Genomic DNA, 20,922 nt, shown 5'->3' with positions numbered 1-20,922 from the left:
TTTTTTTAAGAGATAGGGTCTCACTCTGTCACTGAGAGTGGAATATAGTGGCACAGTCATAGTTCATTGTAGCCGCAAAGTCTCCTAGGTTCAAGCCATCCTCCTGCCTCAGCCTCTTGTATAGCTGGGACCACTAGTGTATTACTACACTTGGCTAATTAAAAAAATTTTTTTTGTAGAGACAGGTCTCACTTTTTTGCCCACGCTTGTCTTGATCCTTTGTCCTCAGCCTCCCAAAATATGCTGATATGACAGATCTGAGCCAGCATGCTTGCCTGATAGGACATTCTAATATGGATTTTAATCCCTCTGGCAATTACAGAATTCAAAGCATCCATACAAGATCAGTAGCACTGTGACCCCTTGTAACCTTTTAAGCTCTGACTAGTGTAGGCGTGGGATTCGGTGGTAAATCATGCCCTCTTGCTCCCATAGGCATTCACCAGGACTTTTGACTCCTCATTTCTTCTGTCTTTATTTCCCTGCTATTGGCTGGGACTTCATTAGAGTTGCACTTGGCTCCTACTAGGTGAACATCATTTATTAGAAAGAAAAACGAGAGAATGACTGCTTCCTGTGTATATACCATTGTTATCACTGACTTGGCAGACATTACATTTTTGATGCTTAGAAAATTCCCAGTTCTTTTGGACAAATCTAAAGAGCAGTCAGTGTGGATCGTCCTGGACTTTATTCTTTAACCAGTGTCCAAATTTCTCAACTGAAGAGGGGTTCTGTCCCCATACCTTTCCGCAACTGTGTTTCACATTCTCAACTGAAGAGGGGCTGCATCCCAGTACCTTTCCCCATCTATGCAGCTGACATATCATTCATATACTATTTTGCAATCGTGCAGGGTGAGGAGACAGTTATCTTTTCTTTCCCTTACTTGCCTATAAACCATTACTTTGAATCCATGTAATTTCGTTACTACCTAGTGAGTTTATATTAATATTTAAAAGTAACTGCAAGTTATCTATCTTTAAAAGCCTTCCTTGCTCTCTCACTACCTTATACATACCAAAATACCCCTCTAATTTTGGTATTATAGTCTAAGGAAAGCTCTGTGAAGGCAGGCATTTTTCATCTATTTTGCTAATGGCTGTATTTTCCCCACCTGCTATGTTGCTAGCATTTTGCTGAATTAATCATAAGGTTTTATTACATTTGTACTGAAAGTGCTGTATGAGATAATCAGTTTTAAAAGTGAGGAGTCCATGTGAAGAACATGAAAGATTGTTACGTAGGTACACACGTGGCAGTGTGATTTGCTGCCTTCCCCCCCTCACCTATATCTGGCATTTCTCCCCATGCCATCCCCCCCAACTCCCTACCCCCTGCTGTCCCTCCCCTATTTCCCTCCAACAGACCCCAGTGTGTGGGGCTCCCATAACCTAAACTGCAATTAAAAAAAAAAAAAAAGGGAGCAGTCTTTCTCCATACCCTCCATTAAAGTATAACTAATCTGTTTAGTCTTCCAGGTTGCATATTCTTCTATACAAAGATTGTGATTTATGTATTATTTCCTAAATTGGATTTTTATGCTAATCACTGTTATTTTCTTAAAGGCAAATGTTCTCTAGTTACCCAACTACCACTGTACTTCCCACACGTCGGGCACAGACTCCTCCAATATCATCATTACCAACCTCTCCTTCTGATGAAGTAGGAAGAAGGCAAAGTTTAACTTCTCCTGATTCTCAGTCAGCAAGGCCAGCTAATCGCACAGGTGTGTGTGCTAATATGCACTATGATATCCAAAACTTGGGATTCCAGATGTGTGAGACTTTATTATATGGGCATTGTGTTTTGTTTTCACAAAAGGTAAAACAGTGATTTTAACGAAGGGGAACTGCCTCATTAAACTGAGCTGTCATCTTCATTTTGAAGCTGCGTATTGAATTATGGCCATTTTGGAGAGAAATAATGTGCTGTACATTAGTCATATCAGTTCTTCATTTTTCCCAATATAGCTATTTTTAGTGTTGTAAATTTCCTTCTAAGCGCTGCTTTAGCTGCAGCCCACACATTTTGAAATGCTCTGTTTTCATTTTCATTTTCAAGTACTTTCTAATTTGCCTTTGATGTCTTCTTTGCCATCTGGATTATTTGGAAGTATGTTATTTCGTTTTCAAATATTTGGGGGATTTTCTTCATATATATATATGTTATTGCACTTTAGGTTCTGGGGTACATGTGCAGATCATGCAGGATTGTTGCATAGGTACATTACATGGCAATGTGGTTTGCTGCCTCCATCCCCCCGTCACCTTTATCTGGCATTTCTTCCCATATTATCCCTCCCCAACCTCCCTAACCCCCGCTGTCCCTCCCCTATTCCCCCCAACAGACCCCAGTGTGTGATCCTCCCTTCCCTATGTCATGTGTTCTCATTGTTCAACACCCGCCTATGAGTGAGAACATGCTGTGTTTGAATTTCTGTTCTTGTGTCAGTTCTTTTTGTTACTGCTTTCTACTTTTATTATTGTCAGAGACCAGATCTTTTCTTTTGAGCCAAAATCACGCCACTGCATGCCAGCCTGGTGCCTGGTGACAGAGTGAGACCATGCCTGTACTCCCAGCTACTTGGGAGGCTGAGGCGGGAGAATCGTTTAAACCTAGGAAGTGAAGGTTGCAGCGAGCTGAGATCGTGCCACTGCACCCCACCCTGGGCGGCAGAGTGAGACTTTGTTTCAAAACAGACAAAAAAAGAGCATTATTGGGACATTTGGTAAAACTGAAATAGTACCTAACAGTGACAGCACTGTGAATTTCCTTACCTTGATAGTTGTTTTGTGGCTATGCAGGAGAATGTCCTTATTTGTAGGAGTTAAATATTGAAGAAGGTAAGGCATCTTCATGTCAGTACTTGGTATAATGGTTCAGGGGAAAAGAGATCTTTGTAATATTGTTGCAAATTTCTATAAGTTTGAAATTTTTTGTAAGTGGGAAATGATTTCAAATTAGAAAATGTTAAAAAAATTTTCAGCAGGTTTGTTTTTTAGCAGGTTGATTTTTGTGAAAAACCTTACATATCCATAACAAATTTAATACCAATTAGCATGTCCTTCTTTTTTTTTTTTGAGACAATCTTGCCCTGTCACCAGGCTGGAGCGCAGTGGTATGGTCTTGGCTCTCTTAAACCTCTGCCTCCTGGGTTCAAGTGATTCTGTGCCTCCGTCTCCCAAGTAGCTGGGACTACAGGTGCACACCACCATGCCCAGCTAATTTTTGTATTTTTAGTAGAGACTGGGTTTCACCATGTTGGCCAGGTTGGTCTTGATCTCTTGCCCTCGTGATCTGCCCGCCTTGACCTCCCAAAGTGCTGAGATTACAGGCATGAACCACCATGCCTGGCCTTCTTTTTCTTTTTTTTGAGACAAGGTCTCTGTCTCCTGGGCTGGAATGTGTCAGTGTGATCTCAGCTCATTGCAATCTCCACCTCTTAAGGTGAAGTGATTCTCCTACCTCAACTGCCTCCTCCCAAGTAGCTGGGCCTACAGGTGCACATCACCATACCTAGCTAATTTTTGTATTTTTTGTAGACACAGGTTTTCACCATATTGCCCAAGGTGGTCTCAAACTCCTAGTCTCAAACAATCTGCCTGCCTTGGCCTCCCAAAATGCTGGGATTACAGGTGTGAGCTGTAGTGCCCAGCCACCTATTCTTAGTAGAGGAAGATTTCATTAAACTTGGACAGTACTAGGAAATTGAGGACTATGAAGACACTTTTTACTTGTGATATCTATTGATATTTAGGTTCTTATTTCTCTTCCTTTTGTCTCAGCCTTGTCAGACCCAAGCAGTAGACTTTCAACTTCTCCTCCTCCTCCAGCAATTGCAGTTCCTTTGCTGGAAATGGGGTTCTCTCTTCGGCAGATTGCCAAAGCCATGGAAGCTACAGGTAGGATAAGTTTTTATATATCAGTATATACAGCTGTGAAAAGTCCTCTCTTATTAAAGACAGCATAAATTTTAAGAGGCTATGAAACTTGGTAAGATTTTTAATACTACGTTTTGTTATAAGAGCGTCATAGCAAACACTCTTAAACTAATAACATAAAAACTAATTCTTTGCCCAGAGTCAGCATCAGACTGTTTTTCCCCTGTACAGGTGCTCGGGGAGAGGCTGATGCCCAGAATATCACTGTCCTTGCCATGTGGATGATAGAGCACCCTGGGCATGAGGATGAAGAGGAGCCCCAGTCGGGTAGCACAGCAGACTCCAGGCATGGAGCAGCCGTCCTAGGCAGTGGCGGGAAGTCAAATGATCCCTGTTATTTGCAGTCACCTGGAGACATACCATCAGCTGATGCTGCTGAAATGGAGGAAGGTTTTAGTGAAAGGTGAAATTCCATTTTCTGTTTTTTTTTTTGTTTTTTTTTTAAGTAGAGACGGGGTTTCACCATGTTGACCAGGATGGTCTCGATCTCTTGACCTCGTGATCCACCCGCCTCGGCCTCCCAAAGTGCTGGGATTACAGGCTTGAGCCACCGCGCCCGGCCCCATTTTCTGTATTTTTGTTCTATGTGTTATAAATTTCAAAGCCCCATTTATTATATATCCCTCTATAAATACTTATAATGGTATGTAAAGTTGATAAATACAGATATATGAAAGTAGGGGCATTTTAGTTACAAGTTTATATTTCTGTGAAGGGTAAAAGTGACATGACAAGTTTTTATTTGAACAGATGTTTTCATGGCAAGAAAGAATTTCATAATTTTTGTGTAAAATTGTACTGAAAAAGGAAATAAAATTAAAACAAGTTTACTTTGAAGTAAACATGCTAATAAAATAAATTTATCTCATAAAAGTGAATAAAATTGAGTGTTCATTTTAATATTGGAAATTGATTTAATGCATTTGATAGAATTGAACTTTTAAGTCTTTTCTGTGTAATATTTGTATTTTCATCTCTTCTGTGGTTTTTAATATCTAGTAGAATATGCCCCTTTAAGTGTAAAAAGATTTCTGTGATCCTAAAATGAGATGTAATAGAATGTTTTATAAATTCTCCCTAAAATCTTTTTTCTTCATCACTTGTTAAGATTTTAAATCTTCATTTTTCATTTTAACTATGGAGCCATATAGTAACCAAGGCTTGTGTCTTGTATAACATGCAGACTTTTTCCAACAAACTCAGTGAATATTTTCATAACATATTTTGAAATACCTGTTTTTCCTAGGCAAGAATTCTCAAACCATTTTAATTTTAAGTAATCATTAGGATTTAGTTAAGGTAATATTTGATCTCATTTAAATTAGAGCTGCATTAAACATCATTTCATTGTTGGCAGAATTCAAAATCAGATAAAGTTATTGCTTGGGGCACAAGAGATGATAGATGTGTAGTTGAACTGTGCAAGGGATAAAAGATGTGTTTCAAATTTTATTATAGACATATTTTATTCTCAGTGAGAATAAAGTAATACAAGTAAGTGAGAATAAAGTAATACCACAAGTAAGCTTACACCTATGCTTTCTTTTCACAGTGGTTTTAAAAAATTTGTCTTACTTTCTGTCTTGCACTTGTAGCCCTGATAATTTGGATCATGCAGAGAATGCAGCTTCTGGAAGTGGACCATCAGCTAGAGGTCGCTCAGCAGTAACGAGAAGGCACAAGTTTGACTTAGCTGCTCGCACACTGCTGGCAAGAGCAGGTAATTGTATGTTTCATATTCTTTTGTTTGTGAAAGACCTCATTTTGAAAGGCACATTAAGGAAGATGCAAACTAATGATACTAAGTGTTCAGTCCCTCCACATTAACAGAATAGCTATTTGGGTAGCATTTTCTATACATGTACATAATTTTATTTAGTTCAAATCATAGCATACATTCAGAGACTTATTTTTTAAGTTCCCGCTACCTAGCGGGAAGCTAGCAGAAGTCTATACTGGCCACCTGTAGATTTTGAAAAATTGTATAAGTGCTCTTCCTTCTGCTCTCAGTCAATTATAATTTAAGAAGTGATGATGCATGTTTAATATTTAGCATCAGTGATGAGAAAGAGCTGGAAAGGGCACTGTGCCAAGAAAGCAGGCACTGGCTTTTCTGATGTACTGCTCTGTGGATGTTAGGGCTTCACTACTAGGTAAGGACCAGATTCCCTTGTTGCATTAGTAAATTCTAGGATTATGTTGTGGGCATGTAAAATATAAATTATAGGGAATATATTTTCCAAACCAAAAACTTTAATATGTGATTTGCCAAAACAGAATTTGATCATTGAAATACTAGAAGATAAGTAATGATTCAATAATTTGTGGGAACAGTGAGAGAAATTGAGACCATCCTAGAAAATACAGTATGTATATTTCTCATATAATTAAGGTGACTGATTTTTTTTTAAAAAACCTAAAAGAATAGTAATAGTTCATATTTATTGAAGTTTTTTCTATATGATTAATATTATAGCAATGGCTTATGCCTATAATCCCAGCACTTTGGGAGGCGGAGGCAGAAGAAATCACTTGAGGCTAGGAGTTTGAGACCAGTCTAAGCAACATAGCAAGACCCTGTCTCTACAAAAAAATTTTAAAAACAGTTAGCTGGGTATAGTTGCTTGTGTCTATAGTCCTAGCTACTCAGGAGGCTGGGACAGGAGGATGTCTTGAGCCCTGGGGTTTGGGGTTACAGTGAGCTATGATTGTGCCACTGCACTCTAGCCTGGGTAACGGATCCAGAGCCTGTCTCTAAAAACAGCAACAAAAACATGTTTAAGCATTGCCTGGATTCTCTTTTTTAAACCTATCAATAGCCCAGTGAGATATGAGTGCCGTTATTATCCCCATTTGCAGGAGAAAAAACACATGTGATGGGTATAATTTGATGTTTTATGGTCTAGGATCCAGTAAACCTACTGAGATAGGTTCTCACCTACATGTATGGCAGTTAAGAACTGGCAGAATATTCAGAATTATTTTTTTCATGCAAATAAAATGCCTTTTTTGTTTTGTTCTGAGCGGGATTATACCGCTCTGTGCAGGCTCACAGGAATCAAAGTCGGAGAGAAGGAATATCTTTGCAGCAAGACCCAGGGGCGTTGTATGACTTTAATTTAGATGAGGAATTGGAAATTGATCTTGATGATGAAGCAATGGAAGCTATGTTTGGACAAGACCTGACCAGTGACAATGATATTCTGGGAATGTGGATCCCAGAGGTACTGGATTGGCCTACCTGGGTGTGTGTGACTGCAGCGGGGGCTGCTCTGACTTATTTTCCTGCCCTCCTGTTCATATAGCTTACTAACAGCAGCCTTGCCTTGAGTTGAAACACTCTTAAAAAGTTTTATATCTCATCCTGAGGTTTGGGGATTTAAAGCATGAGGTTACTTTGATGCCTACAAACTAATAAGAAAAAATCTCTCTTGCTTTCTCTATGCGATTTTATTGCTTCTCTCCCCAGACTAGATGAATAGAGCCATGTTGTGGTAATACTTGATTCTGATGTCAAAGATAGATTACAAAACAGGCATCAGGTTTCAGTAGATGTTGCCGGGTTATATAATATGGCTGCTGTGCTTACGTTGCTATCTGAATGCATGCTCTTTTCCTTCACAGGTTCCATTTAATCACTGTAATGCCTTATTCTAGGAATCAGTGCTCACCTAGATCTCATAAATACCTCCATCCAGGTGCAGGGTACTTGGTGGGTTTGTATGTACGCATTGCTTAGCATTACATTTTTGTAGCAGGGAGACCAAAAAGCTCATAGGTGTAAGTCCTACAGGAGAAAGAATCTGCTATGTAAATAAGATAAATGAATCCTAATGATTTTTCTCAGAAATTCATAAAATAGGTATGCATTTTTTGGCCAGGTGAAAATTAGTTCTCTTCACTAGTGGAGTTTTTTGTTTTAAAAGCCTCATTTTGAGATAGGACAGATTGTCATGTTAATTAACTCTTTTCTCAGTAGGATAATCAGTTATTTGTATTATTGATATAATTTATTAGAGTGAGAGAGGGCAAAGAATACCTTCAGATTGTGCCATCTGAACTCTGATTTGAAAGAAAATTTTTATATAGCATTAATGAACATGTTAGAAATATTCTAGCATGTGCAATAATCAAAGTAGTTAATTTAATGTCATAAATAATCTACTTGGCACTTCTTGGTTTTATGTTAACTTGACTGTAATCCTTTGGTATGAAATCATTTTGTGCAGCATGTTTGTGAGTCTGAAGACAGGGAAGAAGTGGTGGTGTGTGAACTGTGTGAATGCAGTGTCGTCAGCTTCAATCAGCACATGAAGAGAAACCACCCAGGCTGTGGGCGCAGTGCAAACCGCCAGGGTTATCGCAGCAATGGCTCCTATGTGGATGGCTGGTTTGGTGGTGAATGTGGGAGTGGAAATCCATACTACCTGTTATGTGGCACCTGCAGGGAGAAGTACTTAGCTCTGAAGACCAAATCCAAGACCACAAGTTCTGAAAGGTACCTTGAAATTATGTAGATATCCAGACCTCCTGAATGAGAGTACCTCATACCTTAAGTCTTGGGAACTATAAATATTTCATGTAAGGAGTTGTATTTAACCTTCCCTGAAATCCTATGATTCCTACACTTTGGACAGAAGGGATGGAAGGATTGAGAAATTCATGTTCCCAGCACAGTTGGGGTCCTGTCAGGATCTCTGAGAGTCCAGGAATAGGGGCATGGCAACATATCCTTCCCTGGAGTTTGACTCTGTTAACCATTGACTTGTTGGCAAATTATGGTCAGGACCCTTGCCTTAACCCTCAGGAGGCGTCTACTCAATTTTTTTCATTTGTGTTTTCTACCTTATTTCTGGCATTTTAATTAAGATCTTTTTCCTGATGAAAAAACAGACTTTTGATTAAATGAGTTCCATAAAAATATTATCTCTTTACATCCTTAATCCCTAGAAAGTAGGTTTGTTGCCCTTATGGTCAACTATTAAAATCTTTAAGGCTCTATGGAATAGAATTTGGTTAAAGGAATTGTTTTAGGTAACCCAGAAATCTCCCCAGTTGTTTGGTAAAATAATCATTGATTTTGTAAGCATGTGTGTTCCCATATACCAGCAATTTTTATGACATTAGCCTATAAGATGAAACATACTTTTTTATTTTGTGCTGCTTTATTAATGACCTCTTAAAATGTTCTAATGACTTAATTTGCATTTTGGGGTACTAACTGTTTTATATAAAAATGCAATGTTCTTCATATTTGGTGCAGGTACAAGGGACAAGCTCCAGATCTAATTGGCAAGCAAGACAGTGTGTATGAAGGTAGTTTGTTCTGAGAACCTCTTTATTTTACATGTTTTTTTAATATATCCTCTCTGCTAACATCTGTTACTAAAATTCACCTTCATGTGTGTGTGTGTTTGTATTTGTGTACATGTTAACTTAAATTTTCCCTCAAAAACTCAAGGTAGTTTAATAGCAACAACTCTGGTTTAAAAGTCAAAGGAAAAGGACCTGGTTTCAAACACCAGCTTTACCACAGAATATTAATTTCTATTTGGTGTGTTTTTTTCAAAGTAGGGAAAGGGTGTGGTATATTTCAAATTTTCACCCTAATTGTGGAAAGTAAAAAATAAAGATGAGCATTGATTTTTCTGGAGCACTCATTTTCTTGAAATAACTTATTCCCTAATGATTACAGACAGGCTAAGAACTCTTTGTTGGATCTACGACAATATTTTTAATTAGTTTAAACCTATTTTACCAGCCGTAGCATTTGCTATTGCTGTCAATTTATTTAACTACACTGACTCTCTTTCCCTGAAAGCCTCATGTATGCTTCAGGAGTGCAGTTTGGAGATGGCTCCATAGTTCCTTTTGTGGTCACTGGACTTTCAATCCATCCGCATTTTATTTATTTAGTTATTTATTCATTTTTTTTTAAATTTTTTATTTCTTTGAGATGGAGTCTCGTTCTGTTGCCCAGGCTGGGGTGCTGTGGCATGATCTCAGCTCGCTGCAGCCTCCGCCTCCCAGGTTCAAGCAATTCTCCTGTCTCAGCCTCCTGAGTAGCTGGGATTACAGGTGCACGCCACCATACTCGGCTAAGTTTTGTATTTTTTGTTGGGGATGGGGTTTCACCATGTTGGCCAAGCCAGTCTCAAATTCCTGACCTCATGTGATCCACCCAGCTTGGCCTACCAGAGTACCAGGATTACAGGTGTAAGCTATCGCACCTGGCTGCCCATCTGCATTTTAGATGTATTCTTAGAATAACCATTGCCAGCAGAGTTATGTAATATTTATATTCACATACTATACATTTATTTATCTAAATTCCAGAAGACTGGGACATGTTGGATGTTGATGAAGATGAAAAGCTAACTGGTGAAGAAGAATTTGAATTGCTTGCTGGACCACTTGGTTTAAATGACCGGCGCATTGTACCAGAACCAGTTCAGTTCCCTGACAGTGACCCACTGGGAGCATCAGTAGCAATGGTCACAGCCACCAACAGTATGGAAGAGACTCTGATGCAAATAGGTAAACTGAAATGCTGATTTGCATTGATTTTATAGCATCTATTATAATTTGTTTCTTAGATAGGTAAATAATAATAAAGGTAAGTAAGACTAATGGTTCAACATTATCTCACCTCAGCAAGTCTCTTTAGTTAGTTGTTTTAACATTTTGGATGTGTAATGTGATACTAAGTTTTGTCTGGGCATTGTGGCTTATGCCAGTAATCTCAGCACTTTGGAAAGCTAAAGGAAGAAGGTTGCTTGAGGTCAGCAGTTCAAGACCAGCCTGGGCAACATGGTGAGATCTGTTTCTATAAAAAAATGAAGAAAATTAGCTGGGTGTGGTGGTGTGCACCTTTAGTCTCAGCTACTCAGGAGGCTGGGGCAGAAGAATCGTTTAAGCCCAGGAGTTTGAGGTTATACTGAGTGGTGATTGAGCCACTGCGCTGCTGCCTGGGTGACAGAACGAGACCCTGTCTCAAGAAGAAAAAATAATATTTTGACTTTTCTTTGCCTTTCATAAAGCAATATCAAAGCAGTAAAAAGATTTATAAAACTTAAGTTTAAAAAAAAAAAAAACTTGGTGTTATGAGAATCCTGTAACCAACTCAAAATTACTGTGCAGTCTTTTTATTTGGGTGAGAGGGTGTGGTAAATTTTTGGTAGAGCAAATACAAAATGAAGAATTGGGCAGTATTGGTAATTCAGTCTTTTGTAAATTCTCAAACCATGTTTTTAAATCTTTGTTACATCTTTCTCATCATCAGTAGATGTGATACATGGGCAAAACAAACAAAACAAAAAAATATATTTAATGGAAAAATTCCTCCTATGGTAAATACCTTGTTAACATAGAAATATCTAAGTTAGAAATATCTACGTTTAAACTTAGAAATATGTAAGTTTCTCCTAAGAAGTTTTCGATATAACCAAGTTCCAGATAAGCAAATGACATTGGTTTGTTATGGAACCTATGTAGAATAGGAAAGTTTTTTAGTAGTCCAGACATATGTTTTTTTACCTTGTTGAGAACTAAACAAAATCACATTTTTCAGGTTGCCATGGCTCCGTAGAAAAGAGCTCTTCTGGGAGAATAACGTTAGGAGAGCAGGCAGCTGCCCTAGCAAACCCTCATGACCGTGTGGTGGCTTTAAGGAGAGTGACTGCTGCTGCTCAGGTTCTTCTGGCCAGAACCATGGTCATGAGAGCACTGTCTCTTCTCTCGGTCAGGTAAGTGTTATTTTGTGTTACATGATGCTCAGTTAACTTCTAGTATGCATTAGCTGGGAGTCTGCTGGTATTTGGGAGAGTGAGATAGAATTTTAGAAGCTTTAATATTTTAGAATTTGAATGAAAGATGTTAGAAGAAAAATTTTAGAAGTTGAATGAAAGATGTTAGACGTAGTCATCATAGTTATTCACTCAATTGGTCATTCAGCTAGTACCTGGCCCTTTTTAGGTGGAAAATAATGTCATTATCACAACTGAGTAAACAGTATACATTTCATTTTGTTGCTTGAAATGGGAAACTAAGGCTGTTGATCCAAATGGTGTTGGATTAAAAACTAAAGGTCAAAATGTATTGACTGTCTGTGTAGCTAAGTCAGCCTGCGGGTGCCATCATGGGGATCCTTGCTGTGTTCATATTGTGAAGTGTAATGTAAAAAGAGGATGAGAACCAGAAATACCTAAAAGCCATTTAAGAGGTGAATAAGCAGGAATATTTAATGGCAAATCAGTGAAGGCAGAAGGAGCCTGAAAGAAAAACGAAATTTCCATAAGACTGTATGGTTTTGGCTCCAGGACAGGCAAATAGGATATACAGAAGACAGTTCAGAAACTGACCCACACATGTAAATAAATACTTGAGTTGTTTGTGGTTTGATTTGTGACAGTGTTTCACATGGTAGAACAACAGAGAAAGGATGTTTTTTCCCAATAACTGAAGCAGGGTCTGATGGTTTATCCACATAGAAAAAAAAAAAAACTTGGCCCCAACCTCATACTATATAAAGCAAATAGTTACAAAGTGACTGTTAGATCTAAAAATGAAAGATAAATCAATAAGATTTCTCAAAGATAACATAGAAGAATTTCTTCTTGTTTAGATCTAAAAATGAAAGATAAATCAATAAGATTTCTCAAAGATAACATAGAAGAATTTCTTCTTGATCTTGGGACAGGCAAAAATTTCTCAAGCAAGTCACAAAAGGAATCTGCCATAAAAGATTGATACATTGGAATACAATAAAATAGAAAACCTTTGTTTAGCAAAAGTGATGTGAAAAGTAAAAAGAAATTAAAAAGCAAGCCATAGAATGGGAGAAGATATTAGTAATGCATCTAACCAACAGAATATGTAAAGAATTCCTGTAAATTAACAAGAAAAAGACAGTGCAGAAGAACAAAGGCAAAACACATTAAAACGTGTTTCACAAAAGAGGATCTCCAAATGGCCAATAAACATGAAAAGATATTCAAGCTCATTGAGTCTTCAGAGAAATTAAAAGTTAAACCCAGTGTGATTGGGAGGCCAAGGTGGGAGGAACCCTTGAGCCCAGAAATTTGAGACCAACCTGGGCAACATAGTGAGACCCTGTCTCAAAAAAAAACTAAGACAGTAAACCCACCAATAAGGTACTACTGCCCACCCACAAGAATGGCAAACATTTGAAACACGAGGAAGAAAAAAGTGACTGAAACAGCTAAAACTCTCATACATTGCTACTGAGAAATTAAACTGGTATAACCATTTTGGAAAACTGTTTGGTTGTATCAACTGAAACTGAATATGAACATACTCTGTGACCCACAGATCCACTTCTGGTATATATCCAATGAAAATACTTAAATATGTGCCCCAAAGACATCTCTAATTGTTCATGGTAGTACAATTCATAATAGCCATATGTTGGAAACCACCTGATTATCATCTGTGTGGATAAGTTTGGTAGATTTCTTGTATATGTCAATGAAAATGAATAAACTGTTCAATGTTACAAGATTTGCATGAATCTTACAAACATAATATTGAAGAAGCCAGACACAAAAGAGTACATACATTATTATTCAATTTATGTAAAGTTCAAAATCAGGCAAAACTAATTTATAGCTTTAGAAGTCAGGATAGTGGTTACTTTTGAGAGCATCATAATTGAGGAGAGCATCATAACTGAGAGGAGCCCAAAACAGGTTTCTGAGATATTGGTGATGTTCTGTTTCTTGATCTAGACAGTGGTGACATGAGTTTGCTCAGTTTATGAAAATTTATGCTTTGTAAACATTCCTGTTTTACTTTGGCAGTTCAATTTTACTTCAAGAATATGCCAATACTTATTAAAAGGAGAGAAGGTTTGGATGCCAGTTTCCAGCTTGATATCTTTGGCAGCTCTTAGGACATGTGTGGCTAATGATAGTACAGCTTATATTTTATTATGGTTGTTGATGCTGTCAATGATATGTGGGACTCCAAATGGTCCCATAAGAAATCCATTTTCTTAATCCATCTGAAATGTTTTTCTTTATTGGCAGTGGTTCCAGTTGTAGCCTGGCTGCTGGTCTTGAGTCTCTGGGGCTAACAGATATTCGAACACTGGTTCGATTAATGTGCTTGGCAGCAGCAGGGAGAGCTGGCCTCTCCACCAGCCCTTCTGCCATGGCTAGCACCTCAGAACGATCACGAGGTGGGCATAGTAAGGCCAACAAGCCTATCTCTTGCCTGGCCTATCTGAGCACAGCAGTGGGATGTCTGGCGTCAAATACTCCTAGTGCTGCCAAACTGCTCGTACAGTTGTGTACACAGGTAAGCAAGTTTCAGTACTTTTCCCCATAACATTGCTTATTTCTGACTGATTCTTGAAGAGTCTTTTGAAATGAAACATTTTTATTCCAAAATTACATGTAAAAATTAAACCTGTTTTTCCAATTGCTTCTTCAGAACTTGATTTCTGCTGCAACAGGTGTAAATCTGACCACAGTTGATGACTCAATTCAGCGAAAGTTTCTACCTAGCTTTCTCCGAGGAATTGCTGAAGAGAACAAGCTTGTGACCTCCCCAAACTTTGTCGTAACACAGGCCCTTGTGGCACTGTTAGCAGACAAAGGGGCCAAACTAAGACCTAACTATGATAAGTCAGAAGTCGAAAAGAAAGGTAGGTTTCATACTACTAAAATATAGTCTTCTTATCGACTTGTTTCCTATTTTTAAATAATGTTTTTATGTTGTTAGTTTATGATAAATTACATGATATGTGAGTTTCTTAAGTTTAGAACATAAAAGAGTACATGGATACTTTTTCACTGTATATGGAAACAAATATTAGAAAATGTACCAAATTAGTTTAGTTATAGATTATGATTTGAGCTACCATAGATAATAATCCTGGTAGGTTTCTTTAATCAAATTTAGATGAAGGTAGTCTTACTTTTCTCTTTGTTTGAAGATTATAACATTTTGAAGGGACTACTTATCACTACTATCTGCCTTTCTCTTCATCAGTACCATTTAGCCAAGAGATACTGGCTTTTGTTTTTGTTCATTTGTTTTTGAGACAGTCTCACTCTGTCGCCAAGACTGTAGTGTGGTGGCACAGTCTCGGCTTACTACAACCTCCCCCTCCTGGGCTCAAGTGATTCTCGTGCCTCAGCCTCCCAAGTTGGTGGAATTACAGGCATGTGACACCATGCCTGGCTAATTTTTGTATTTATAGTAGAGATGGGTTGTCGCCAAGTTGGCGAGGCTGGTCTTGAGCTCCTGGCCTCATGTGATCCACCCACCTCGACCTCCCAAAGTGCTAGGATTACAAGCTTGAGCCACCGCATCCGGCAGATACTGACTTTTGGATCTATCCGCCCAGTTCCTTGTCTAGCTACAATCACAGGATCACTTTTGAGCAACAAAAGCCAAATTGTTTTTCTTAAAGACATGCTGTCTCTGTCCTGGTTTTAAAATTGTTTCTGCTGCTTTGTCAGTCTACTGAGTCCTCAGAGCAAAGACTATTGATTGATGTATAATAAAATGTATATTTTTAATGAATCAGATTTCTTACAGAATTTGGTGTTAGATAAATGCTTTAGTGCTTGTGTGCATATCTTAGTAAAATAATTGCTTGCAAAAGTGCTAATTCTTAAAAGATATGGGTTAACCCATTTACTTGTTCACCACCACCAAATCTCACCTGAGCGTCATCATTTCATTGTTTTGTTTAAGCAGGTTTAATTGCCCAATTGTATGCCCATCCTTCCTGTGATCCTTCTGCTGTAGGCCCTCTGGAGCTGGCTAATGCCCTGGCAGCCTGCTGCCTCTCCTCCAGGCTGTCCTCACAGCATCGGCAATGGGCAGCTCAGCAACTTGTGCGTACTCTTGCTGCACATGACCGCGACAACCAAACCACTCTACAAACGCTGGCCGATATGGGAGGAGATCTTAGAAAATGCTCCTTTATCAAGTTGGAGGCTCACCAGAACAGAGTATGTGTTTTGAGTGTAAAGTGTGTTAATCACCTTATGTAAGATGAAATAGTCTCTGCCCTTCTCAAAGAGCTCAAAGTTTAGGTCTCTCTTTTTGTGTTACTCTGTCTCACACATATTCACACACACTCCCCCCACCCACCGACACAATGACAAAGATGTTCCTGGCAGTTACCAACTCTGCTTTCTCTGTATGCTGGTTTGATATAATAGTATCTGAATGGGAGAATAAGATGGGAGATGAGAAGAAAGTAGAAGGAATAGCTTTACAAAAGATGAAGGCTTATGTATTTGGCCCTCTGTATCTGGGGGTTCTGCATCCATTGATTCAACCAACCACAAGTGGAAAATATGGGGGAAGAATAAATAAATAATGATCCAATGATTAAAAAAACACAAAAAGTACAGTATAACTATTTACATAGTATTTACATTCTGTTAGGTGTTTAAAGTAATCTAGAGATGATTTAAATTACATGGGAGGATATACATATGTTATATGTAGGCACTACCCCATTTTTATAAGGAATCCATCGGCAAATTTGGGGCAGGGCATCATGGAACCAATCACCCACAGATACTGAAGGACAACATGCAAGAGGAAAAGAAATTAGCCTATTTTAATCTGACTCACTAGGTCTTTGTCTCAGCTACAACAAGAAATAAAAACTGAATTGTATTACTTAAACAATTTTATTTTTATTTTCATTTATTATTATTCTTTTTAGACAGAGTCTCGCCCAGTCTGGAGTACAGTGGTGAGATCTCGTCTCACTGTAGTCCACACTTCCCGTGTTCAAACGATTCTCCTGCCTCAGCCTTACGAGTAGCTGGGAATATAGGTGTGTACCACCATATCCGGCCAACTTTTTGTATTTTTAGTAGAGACAGGGTTTTTCCATGTCCAGGCTTGTCTCAAACTCCTGACCTTAGGTGACCCACCCACCTGGGCCCCCCAAAGTGCTTGGGATTACAGGCGTGAGCCACGATGCCCGGCCTACTTAAACAATTTTTTAAATTACTTGTTAGTATGTGTTATTTATTTTGTAGAACATAAAATGTTAAAGTACTTATTGAGTAAACATACTTGGTCAAAATTATAATGGGTCTCAGATAATTCAAGTATGTTAGTGCATAGTACCTTAAAACTATACTTCAAGTAAGCATAGCTTCAAATAAACTTGCAAGCCATTTAGAAAAGAATGGAGCCTGAGTGTGGTGGCTCATGCCTATAATCCCAGAACTTTGGCAGGCTGAGGTGGACGGATCACTTGGGGCCGGGCATTTGAGACCAGCCTTGCCAACATGGCAAAACCTGTCTCTACTAAAAATACAAAAATTAGCCAGGCATGGTGGCACATGCCTGTAATCCCAGCTACTTGGAGGCCGAGATACGAGAATTGCTTGAACACAAGAGGTGGACGTTGCAGTGAGCTGAGATTGAGCCACTGCACTCCACTCTGGGCCATGGAGCGAGACTTCATCTCAAGAAAAGAAAAAAAATGAAATGGATGCTTTTCTTTTACGATTTCATGGTAGATTTTTAAAAATTGGATACAACTTTTTAAAATAATAAAATCATTTGAATCAGTTATTGCTAGACTTACCTGTTGCAACTTTTTCTAGGTAATGACATGTGTTTGGTGTAATAAAAAAGGTCTTTTGGCTACAAGTGGCAATGATGGCACCATCCGTGTATGGAATGTTACCAAGAAGCAATATTCACTGCAACAGACCTGTGTGTTCAACAGATTGTGAGTGCTAACATCACATGTGTAACATTTAAAATAAGAGAAGCCTAAACATCCCTCATCTTGGTTGTGTTAATACAATCATATTGTCACTAAAAGTTTTTAAAATCTTTTAGATTAGTATTACTGTATCTTCAGTGTGTGTTTTTAACTTTCCAGGATAACAAGTTGGAAAACAATTTTAAACCATGTGTATCTGAACTTAGAATTAAATCAAGATCTACTAGTAAATAAATATTCAGCTATGTAAAACAGTAGGCTAATTTGCCATAGGTCTGGAAGAGTTGTTTAGGAATAAGAGTAATTATATTGCTTCTGTATCAAATGTAGCATTTTTAATAGCTTTATAGCCAGCTGTAGCTATTTCTTTTCTGAAAACTTTCCTAGAGGTGAGGGAAATAAGAATCAATGTCTTCTGAATAATAACCATCTGTACAATCAGTACAAAATTTAAATGCCTTTATTGACAAGTTATATACTACATTAAATGAGGAAAAGTCTAATATCACTCTTTTATAATGCATTTTTCACATGATGACAAACATTAATGAATGTGTAGCTGTTAAATACTGCTAGCCAAGCTTTTGAAACATAAGAATCTGTTATGTACACTCTATGTTATATGAAACCCTTATTTTAAGGTTTGGGGTTTAATTGACTTTTGAATGATGGTGATTAAAACTGCATACATATCTGTTATCTTCTAGGGAAGGGGATGCTGAGGAAAGCCTGGGATCACCCAGCGATCCAAGTTTCTCACCAGTTTCCTGGAGTATCAGTGGCAAGTATCTAGCAGGTGCTTTGGAAAAGATGGTGAATATCTGGCAAGTTAATGGTAAGAGTCATGTAAATACTAGTAAACTTCTGAAAGTAGTTGTTTGTTTTTTTTTTTGAGCACTGTTGCCTGGGCTGGAGTGCAATGGTGCGATCTTAGCTCACCGCAGCCTCCACCTTCCAGGTTCAAGTGATTCTCCTGCCTCAGCCTCTCGAGTAACTGGGATTACAGGCACATACCACCACACCCAGCTAATTTTTTATATTTTTAGTGGAGATGGGGTTTCACTATATTGGCCAGACTGGTCTCAAACTGCTGACCTCATGATCCGCCCGTCTCATGTTCCCAAAGTGCTGGGATTACACGCATGAGCCACCGCGCCCAGTCTAAAAGTCTTGTCTTTTTTTAAAGCCTTTCTCTTAGTCTTCTTTGTCCAAACAGTGTTTCTTTTCACGTTGAAACTCACAAGCCTTCCAACTTCAAAAATCTATGCACTCTGTGCTTCCAATTAGAGAGGAAGTGCTCATTTCTTGACTTTTCTTTCTGGGAATTTCAACTAACCTAGTAGTTATAAACTTAAAATTATTTTTATGTACCACTAAATATTCAGAGTAGGGTTTGAGGAGATGTAATGGTCACTGAATTTTAAGCTACATATTCTTTTGAATTGCTTGAAATATTTCCATTGTGTTTATTTTGTAGGCACAAATTCTTATCAACTTTTATTATCTTCTCTGAAAAGTAAAAATAATTATTGTAATATTGGTCTTATTAGTATTTTTGTTTGTTTTTACATATTTGAGGAATAGCTGTTCTGTGTCACATATTTGAGGAATAGTTAGCCTTAAGTACAGGTAATTCTTATGCTAATTTGGTTATTAGTAAGTGTTGAGAAAGGACTTTTTCTTTACTCTCTCTTCTATAAAGCTACCGTTTTGCCTGATTAATAGTTACAGATAGCTAGGTGTTGTGACGTGTGCCTGGAATCTTAGGGACTCAGGAGGCTGAGGCGCAAAGATTGCTTGGGCCTGGGAGTCTGAGACCACAGTGAGCCATGATCATGCCACTGCATTCACTCCAACCTGGCTAACAGAGTGAGATCCTGTATCAAAAATTTAAAGAAAAATTACAGAAAAACATTTTTATTTTTATTTATTTATTTATTTTTGAGATGGAATCTCTCTCTGTTGCCCAGGCTGGAGTGCAGTGGCATGATCTTGGCTCACTGCAGCCTCCGCCTCCCAGGTAGCTAGGACTACATGTGCGTGCCACCATGCCTGGCTAATTTTTCTGTGTGGTTTTAGATGAAATGAGGTTTCATTATGTTGGCTAGGCCAGTCTTGAACTCCTGACCTCAGGTGATCTGCCCACCTTGGCCTCCCAAAGTGCTATGATTACAGGCATGAGCCACTATGCCTGGCTAAAAGACATTAATTTTATGATCATATGTAGTATATAAATGACGGATCCTGCCTTCAGAGTCTTATTCATTAGTAGGTTATTAACGAAATTTGGAACTGCTTGGAGTATATATTAGAATTAGGTAGTATTTATTATTTTCTTTTTAATAACTAAGTAACAACTAGTTAACATTTTTTCCTTCTTTAGGAGGAAAAGGATTAGTAGATATTCAGCCTCACTGGGTATCTGCCCTGGCTTGGCCAGAAGAGGGTCCGGCTGCAGCCTGGTCAGGAGAGTCTCCAGAATTGTTGTTGGTGGGACGGATGGATGGATCTCTAGGACTGATTGAAGTTATTGATGTGTCCACCATGCACCGTCGAGAATTGGAGCATTGCTATCGAAAGGATGGTAAATGACGCACTTATATCTAGACTAAGTTTTTTGGCACTTGCTTTTAGACTTAGCTTGTTGGCACTTGCTTTTAAAAATGCCAAGTGAATATTATCTTGGCTCTGTTTTTAAAATTTTCCAGTTGTGGTTTAATTTTAATTAGTTACTCAATTGAAAGGTATTTATCTCCCAGCCCCCATTACATATCTCTGCCAAAATAAGATTTAATAGTATTATAATATATTAGTCATTCATCTTTTGTGTGGCTGAATATTTATAGCAGATTCCAAGTCTCCTTTGAAAGTTAGAGGTCATAATCATTGGTAAAGGTGAAATTGTTTGTTTTCTTAATTTTTATTTTCAAACTTACAGTAAACAAGTCACTTAAATTGTCAAAAGAACAGCAATTTTACACAAGGAAAAGCACACACAGCAAGGCAAAATACAACAGCACTCGGGTCTATAGTTGCAGTGGTGCTAGTGCCGGAGGGAACATCAAGGGAGGCTCCACTGCCCACCAGGGAGCCCAGGTCCACAGAGGGCCCCCAGGCTGGAGGGAGGCTGCCCACACTCCCAGCCCATCACCTGCCTCAAAGCACTCCCTTCAGGTATCTGAAGAAGGAAAGCCCATTTCTTCACAGGAAGCCCAAGTCTTCCTGTGAAGCACTGAAAGGACA

At 38.4% G+C, this 20,922-nt stretch overlaps 1 protein-coding gene across 12 annotated transcripts in view; it reads left to right on the top strand.

The window, feature by feature from the left end:
- HERC1 (HECT and RLD domain containing E3 ubiquitin protein ligase family member 1) overlaps positions 1–20,922 on the top strand; it is a 230,823-nt gene that overhangs the window by 172,118 nt on the left and 37,783 nt on the right. For 8 of the 12 annotated variants that reach the window (XR_005196792.1, XR_005196793.1, XM_037731214.1 and 5 more), the window contains 15 exons: positions 1,569–1,729; positions 3,789–3,905; positions 4,116–4,347; positions 5,540–5,664; positions 6,969–7,189; positions 8,174–8,442; positions 9,208–9,260; positions 10,281–10,481; positions 11,515–11,689; positions 13,991–14,261; positions 14,397–14,610; positions 15,672–15,928; positions 17,555–17,682; positions 18,387–18,514; positions 20,063–20,263. Coding sequence is in view for 10 of the 12 variants with exons in the window: in XM_037731214.1 (XP_037587142.1) it covers positions 1,569–1,729; positions 3,789–3,905; positions 4,116–4,347; positions 5,540–5,664; positions 6,969–7,189; positions 8,174–8,442; positions 9,208–9,260; positions 10,281–10,481; positions 11,515–11,689; positions 13,991–14,261; positions 14,397–14,610; positions 15,672–15,928; positions 17,555–17,682; positions 18,387–18,514; positions 20,063–20,263 (2,753 nt within the window). In the remaining 2 variants the exon portion in view is untranslated. The remainder of the gene's footprint in view (positions 1–1,568; positions 1,730–3,788; positions 3,906–4,115; positions 4,348–5,539; positions 5,665–6,968; positions 7,190–8,173; positions 8,443–9,207; positions 9,261–10,280; positions 10,482–11,514; positions 11,690–13,990; positions 14,262–14,396; positions 14,611–15,671; positions 15,929–17,554; positions 17,683–18,386; positions 18,515–20,062; positions 20,264–20,922) is intronic. The other 4 variants (XM_017508102.2, XM_017508101.2, XM_017508098.2 and 1 more) reach the window with 3 other exon arrangements.

The sequence above is a fragment of the Cebus imitator genome, unplaced genomic scaffold, assembly GCF_001604975.1.
Source record: "Cebus imitator isolate Cc_AM_T3 unplaced genomic scaffold, Cebus_imitator-1.0 Scaffold386, whole genome shotgun sequence".
Classification (NCBI taxonomy): Eukaryota; Metazoa; Chordata; class Mammalia; order Primates; family Cebidae; genus Cebus; species Cebus imitator.
The sequence above is the reverse complement of the archived record's forward strand: the minus strand, read 5'-3'. Positions and strand labels throughout refer to the sequence as shown.